Source organism: Lipotes vexillifer, unplaced genomic scaffold, assembly GCF_000442215.2.
Source record: "Lipotes vexillifer unplaced genomic scaffold, Lipotes_vexillifer_v1.1 scaffold521, whole genome shotgun sequence".
Classification (NCBI taxonomy): domain Eukaryota; kingdom Metazoa; phylum Chordata; class Mammalia; order Artiodactyla; family Lipotidae; genus Lipotes; species Lipotes vexillifer.
In genome coordinates, this window is record NW_006778737.1 from 1,150,151 (window position 1) to 1,156,549 (window position 6,399).

Consider the following 6,399-nt stretch of genomic DNA (forward strand, 5'->3'; position numbering starts at 1 on the left):
GCTCCGCAACGGGAGAGGCCACAACAGTGAGAGGCCCGCGTACCGCAAAAAAAAAAAAAAGAGGTTTGTCATTAGTCAAAACAAGTTCAGCAGATTAAGTGACTACCACCTCCACCTACTGCCGTATGTCAGTGGATTCTGATCCCTAACGTTCCGGACACAGCTTTAGACCAGAGGCCAACCAAAGCAAAAATTACAACTTCCAGTAATACAGCCCAGTTGGGTATCAGTCTCTTAAAAATAAACTTCCAGGCACCAACATCTGAGATTCAGCACAGTAAATATAACCACGGGAAACCTCGCAGGGAGATCTGGCCCCTCCATGATGCCTATTCAGATCAAGATGTGGCCCTGGTGCCTTCTGCACATTGACCAACCCATCTCAGAAAGAATGGTCTACATGGTCAGCCTGGCCCTGCGGCTCCCTCCTCAGCCAGATATGCCACCCGCTAATACATAAAAACTCATTTTTATGAAAGGTGATTGAATATTCAGTCACCTTCTTGACCTTTGACTCAGAGCTTTATTAACACCCATGGCATTGTAAATGGTATCATAAATTCCATATCAAAAATGGAAAAGAACATCATCTGTAACAACATGGATTCCAGAGAGACTGGCACTTGATTTCCATGGCTGTAGTGGCATCAAAAGTGCTTTTTCCACAAAGCATTTCAAATCAAAGTAGCCAATAGTGAATAGGCAAAGTTTGCACAGATAAATTAAGTCTGAACAATCAGTGTGGGTATTTTCCTGTTTCTCTTTACGTGTTTCCTCCCTATCTCTCAGAACTGGCTCTAATTCAGTCTGACCTAACATGGCAAGCTGCTGTCAGACATAATGGACATGCCTTTCAGAGCTCCACATGGTTTCAGAAACTGGAGACTGCCAATACACCTGGTAGAGAAGAGAGGCAAGGACAGCAAGTACTGGCCAGGATTTCATTCTGAATATCCTTGTAAGAGACCTCAGCTCCAAGTGGGCCACATACCCAGAGAGACGAGCTGGGGAACCAGAGAGAGGCGGCAGCTAAAGTGGCAATGCTTAGACCCTTCGTTTTGTTACAAAGGAGCGACCGTGTGGAGTTCACCAGTGTAGCTGCAGCAACCAGGTTCTGCTTTGCATGCCCCAGAGGCGAGGAGCTTGGAAGGAAGGGCGGGAGGGTCCTCCTCACCTAAGAAAAGAAGAGAGGGCAGAACCACACGTCATTGCACTTCAGTGGGCTGGACACTCAGACCAGAATGAAGCTGGATCTGGGTTTGAACCACTCACTTTGTACAAGTGAGGCAGGCATCCCAGTCAGCTCAAGACTGCGCATTCTCCTCCTGCTAACAGGTTCTAGTTCCCTTAGGGGAGGATCCAGGGTTTGCAGGCATGACTCCAACTAGTCATAGGCACAGGAGGAGTAGCTCCAGACAGCATCCTGTGAGGGTTCCCTGGGGAAGCAGGCCCTCCTACCTGGAGCCTGTGCTGAGCTAGAATGGAGAGAATACTGTGCCCTGTGAACTCCAGGTTCAATACATGTGGCTTTAAAGACTTGGGAAGGTGGGGGGGTGGTGAACATCACAAGTCCCAACAAAGATACAGGTCCACAGACCCTCATCTGACACCCTTGGGGACCAATGTGTTTGGTTTGGTTTTACAGTATTTTTTTTTAAGTCTTTATTGAATTTGTTACAATACTGTTTCTGTTTTATGTTTTGGTTTTCTTGGCCACGAGGCATGTGGGATCTTAGCTCCCTGACCAGAGATCTAACCAGCACCCCCTGCATTGGAAGGTGAAGTCTTAACCACTAGACCACAAGGGAAGTCCCGGGCCCAGTGTGTTTTGGCATTCAGATGTTTTCACAGTTTAGAAAGGCGACATAATGAACATACTGTATATTACATAAGATGGTACCAGGCAGCTCACCATAATTTATCAACAGTATTTCTGCAGCTCACACATGTGAACATTCCCATTACCTGGGATCAGTAGAGACTATGCATGGAGTTTTGTTACTTCCCATCGGGCTGCCGAATAAATTTGCACCAAAATTAGCAAAAAGCTTTCCTGGATTTTGGACTCATGGGGCAAGGCCGTGGCCTGCATCAGGCACCCGACCCACCGACCCTCCCGGCTCTGCGCGCCTTACCCAGGCCTGATGAAGACGACATGCTCTCCGTCAGCGAAGACGTCTCCGTTTGGTCCGTGGAGAGCCCTTCCATCAGGGGCAGGGACAATTCGGACGAAGGCACGGACGACTCGTAGATGCCCGAGTCCCGTGGCATGTCCGAGGGGCCGGCAGCTTTCACCGCGTGCAGCAGGGGCCGCAGGACCGCGCTGGCGCCCGGAACGGGCCCAGCCTCCGCGTCTTCGTCCGGGCCGAACTGCGGGCCCTCAGAGTGCGGGTCGGCCGGCGCCCCAGAGCCAGCGGCCTCGGCCTTGAGACGGAAGTCGCTCTCCGGCCCTGGCTTGCACAGGACTTCGTTTAAAACCAAGCCTGAGTCAAACTTCTTCAGAACCGGTTCCCGGTAGCGGAGTGGGGGGAGATGGAAGGGAACAAACTGCTTCTCAAACCAGTCAGGCTCCTCGTCGATAAACTGGTGCATGTTGCAAATGGCGACGTACAGGGAGCGGCCCGATTTGCTCCGGAAGTAGTTCCTCCTGCTAATGCGTCCGGGGTGCAGCCCTGGCTCCTGGGGGCTGAGGTCCTGGGAATGCAGGTGGGAGCAGAGCTGGGGAAGGTGGTCCATGAGTTTGTACTTGGTGCTCAGGTCCAGGACGCCGGGAACGTCTCCCTCGCAGGAATAATCGAAGTAGACGGCGATGAACTTGCTGAGCGCCGTGGATGAGCTCTGCTTGGCTTGGCGGAGCTTCTCAGCGATGGTAGACACCGCCACCAGGAAGAGCTCCCCTTTCCCCGAGCCTCGGGCACCTCCTTTGTGCTTGTAGTTCTTCTTGTCTACGAAGTATTTCATGCCTTTGGAACACACCACGATGATGAACTGGGACTCGTGGATCTTCTGGATGACCCATTCTCTCTGCCCTTCTCTGCAGAGGCTGAAGTCTTCCCACAAGTCCAGAGCGACCTGGAAAGTGAACAGAGAACCTCACTCACCTATACAGCTTAGAGAGTCGAGTGACAAGAATGGGAATGTTACAAGAAGGGCACATCATCTGCCCCAAATCATTACTAGCACTGCTATATGCAGGCTTCGGGTTGCCCAGTTCCAAGGAACAGCTAACATTCCATGGGCGACCATCACACACAGGCCCTCTGTATCATGCCCTCGTTTTAGCATAATGTGGGATCGTTACCACTCCCATCCTACAAGTGAAGAGACAGAAGCACAGAGCGTCTAGCAACCCACCAAAGTTACATCTCACGTGTGGGGGCTTCAACTGACTTAGAGTGCGATAGGGAGCATGGAATACAGAGGCAGTGGGGGTGGGTCTATCTGATGAGTGAGGCTGCCTGGATGGGGGGCAGATCCTGGAGAGAGAACTGGAAGGTGGTGATAGACGGGTGTGGGTGAGGGATCTCAAAGTGGGCTGGGAAATGGGGTTCAGGTCTGGATGCCAGAGTCACCCGCCCATGCTGCTGGCTGACTCAATGACAGAGTGTGACTGACAAAGAGGACCTCCCTGGCCTCTCACACAGCCCTGGGGTCAGCCTGCTGTTTACCTGGTGATCAGTGCATGGAGAGGAAGGTGATGAGCTGCCGTAACATGGCCATTCTGGTTCAGTCACTTGGAGTGACCGGCACCTCTCACCACTTCTCAGCAGTCTACAGGGCCACATCCCTACGAGACCCCTATGAGGCCTTTAACCCCAAGGGGAGGTCTCATAGGGAGTCTGGGGGTGGGGCACTGACAAAGAAAAGAACACAAGGTATGCGTGGCCCCTCAGAGGGCTTCACCTTCTCAGACCATCTTCATCTGATTCTGCTGAAAACGTCTCAGCAATTATATCAGCCTCTTTCCTTCCGTAGTTCAGAAATTAACTCTCAGTGACTATGCCTAAACGTGGCAGCCACAGTCCCTTATGTGGAAGGGGGCTCTGAAATGACTTTGCCTTCCTCTTTTGCTCTAAAGTGTTACCAAGGGAAGAAAGCCCCCAACATCCCTCCAGTTGCTGAAAATCATCCTGAATTGTCTTACATTTTCCTTAATTCTCACTAACATTACGCATTCTGAAAGCTAACTGGGAATATATACCATGCACTTTAAAAATGTTCCTATCTGACCCAGCAATTCCATTTCCAGGTATCCACCACTGGAATGGGGCAAAATTGAAATAATGAGATGTTTAACAATTTGAAAAAACTCAAATATGGTAAATCATTAATATGGATCAAAAGTCTGTTTAAAACTGCTCTTTACAGAGAACTGCTAAGAGTGTAAAAAGTTACTGAGTGAAGAGACAGAAAAAAGTAATTCCAATCCATCCAAAATGCAAAACTATATGTATGAGTTCATATATGCAGAAAGAGACTGGAAGGAAATACAGCAGTTTTAACTGTGGTTCCTCTATTCTCCAGGTTAAGATTACCATCCATTTTGAAATTTGTCATCCTTTTCTAGTTTCCAAATTTTCTATTACACTCATAACTGGAAGGCTTCCCCCCACCCCCGAGGCTAGTCACTTACAAAGTAGAGCAGAAGGGTTGTCAGTATCTGAAGACTGTGTGCCATCTGCGGGTCCGCACCAGTTTTTCAGTACACAGGCTGATCTGCCAACGTCTAGACCTTCATATACTAGGAAACCCAGCCAGCCTTGTAAACATGCTTAACTGACACTAGGGGACAGCCTCACCATGTGGAGAGAGTCTAAGAAACCCACCAGTCCTCAGTTTCAAAGCACAAATAACTTCCAATTACACAATTATTGTACAATTCTTGCATTTGTAAGAAACAGTGTGCCTTCCATGACAGCTTCAAACTTCACTCTAAAACGAACACTATGACATTATAGAAAAGCTACCTATTAACAGCTTAACTCAAGAGAACAGGCAAGAAACCAGAGGAGACCATTTGAGTACTTAACATATTACTGTTTTCCCTTATTAGCCAAGTTCCACCCCCCCCAAAACTGTCTAAACTCACCTCTTTACTTGCCATTCTCTCTTTGAACCTCCAGTGCTCTCCAGGATGTCTTGAGTGACCTCCCACCGGCCCCATTGCACGCTCCCAGGGCAGCTGCCATTTCCTCCACCATCCTGTCCCCCATTCCCCCGAGGTCTTTTTAATGCTTAAAACACTTCCTGCCAGGTGGGTGCCACTCAAGGCTTTTGAGCAGTAGTATGTCAGGGTTAGAACTAAGTGTCAGCAAACATTTCTGACCCTAGTTTGGAAGCTAGGCATTTAGCACATGTCCCGCCCAGAAAAAGAGAAAAGACTTTAGATTCCTCACCTCACAGCCACAGAAGTCCTGGAGGAAGTAGGCAAAACACTGGACGACATTCATGTGATTCTGGCCATCTTTACTGGAATAGCAGAGGAAGACCTTGGGCCGTGGCCGGAGCCTCTCCCTGGGAAGTGCTGTGATGTACGTGGAGGACTCAGAACTCTCTTCATCTAAATGTGAATATATATTTTCTAAAGTGGAAAAGAAGATAGGGTTGGCGCCCATGAGCAAAGCTCTATCCTGTTCCCTACGACTCGGGACCTAATGCTGTCTTCAAGAAACAACAGTCACCATGTCACCTAGAGCACTCCCAGCTCCCTAATTCCACCAGCCCCTTGGGTCACCTCTGGGAATGGGACAGCTAGTTTCTGCAGTGGAGCCAAAAATGGACAAAATTTGTTCTTCACCTGAAATTGACCTCGGGCAGGCCAAGAGCACTGCAGCACCAACCCACCCTCTTGCAACGGAGTGCACCTACTAGATCATTAAGCATCAGCAGAGGTGACCTTCTTTAAAACAAAAAAACTTTCATTGAAGGGTTTTTTTTTTTCTTGTACAAATTACAAAGGTAAAGTCCATAAATCTTAAGAGTACATCTCAATAAATTTTATCTAAGAATACACCTGTGTAACCGCCACTCAGATTAAGATATATTTCTAAGTTTCCCAGAAGGTTCTCTCCCGACGTCAGACTTCTATAAGTGATAAAGCCCTACCTCTTCCCTTACTCACACCTTTCGTCTTCCTTTATGCTCTTGAATTTACCATCCTGAGTTTGAGAAGAGAAGTATGCCTGTCCTTTTAGTGGCTCCTGAGGTTAAAAGTCAATTTTTTTAATTCTGGGAACTATAGCAGCCAGGGAACTCACTACAGGAGCTGTGTGGCTTCCCACCCGCCTGCCTGGAGGGACCAAGTGCTCCGGGTCTCCCTCTGTTGGCCCTAGACCTGCCAATATGGGAAGAACACACCACACATAGATATACCTTGCTGCTTCTTGCGGCACATCACCG

The 6,399-nt window shown here is 48.8% G+C and overlaps 1 protein-coding gene across 1 annotated transcript in view; it reads right to left on the reverse strand.

The window, feature by feature from the left end:
- Nucleotides 1-1,061: 1,061 nt before the first annotated feature.
- The window catches only part of IL17RD (interleukin 17 receptor D), a 61,735-nt gene continuing 56,397 nt past the window's right edge, over nt 1,062-6,399 (reverse strand). Inside the window, exons 11-14 of the mRNA XM_007451763.1 lie at nt 6,373-6,399; nt 5,397-5,581; nt 2,136-3,072; nt 1,062-1,174 (exon numbers count right to left, since the gene is read on the reverse strand). Coding sequence (XP_007451825.1) covers nt 1,062-1,174; nt 2,136-3,072; nt 5,397-5,581; nt 6,373-6,399 — 1,262 coding nt within the window. The remainder of the gene's footprint in view (nt 1,175-2,135; nt 3,073-5,396; nt 5,582-6,372) is intronic.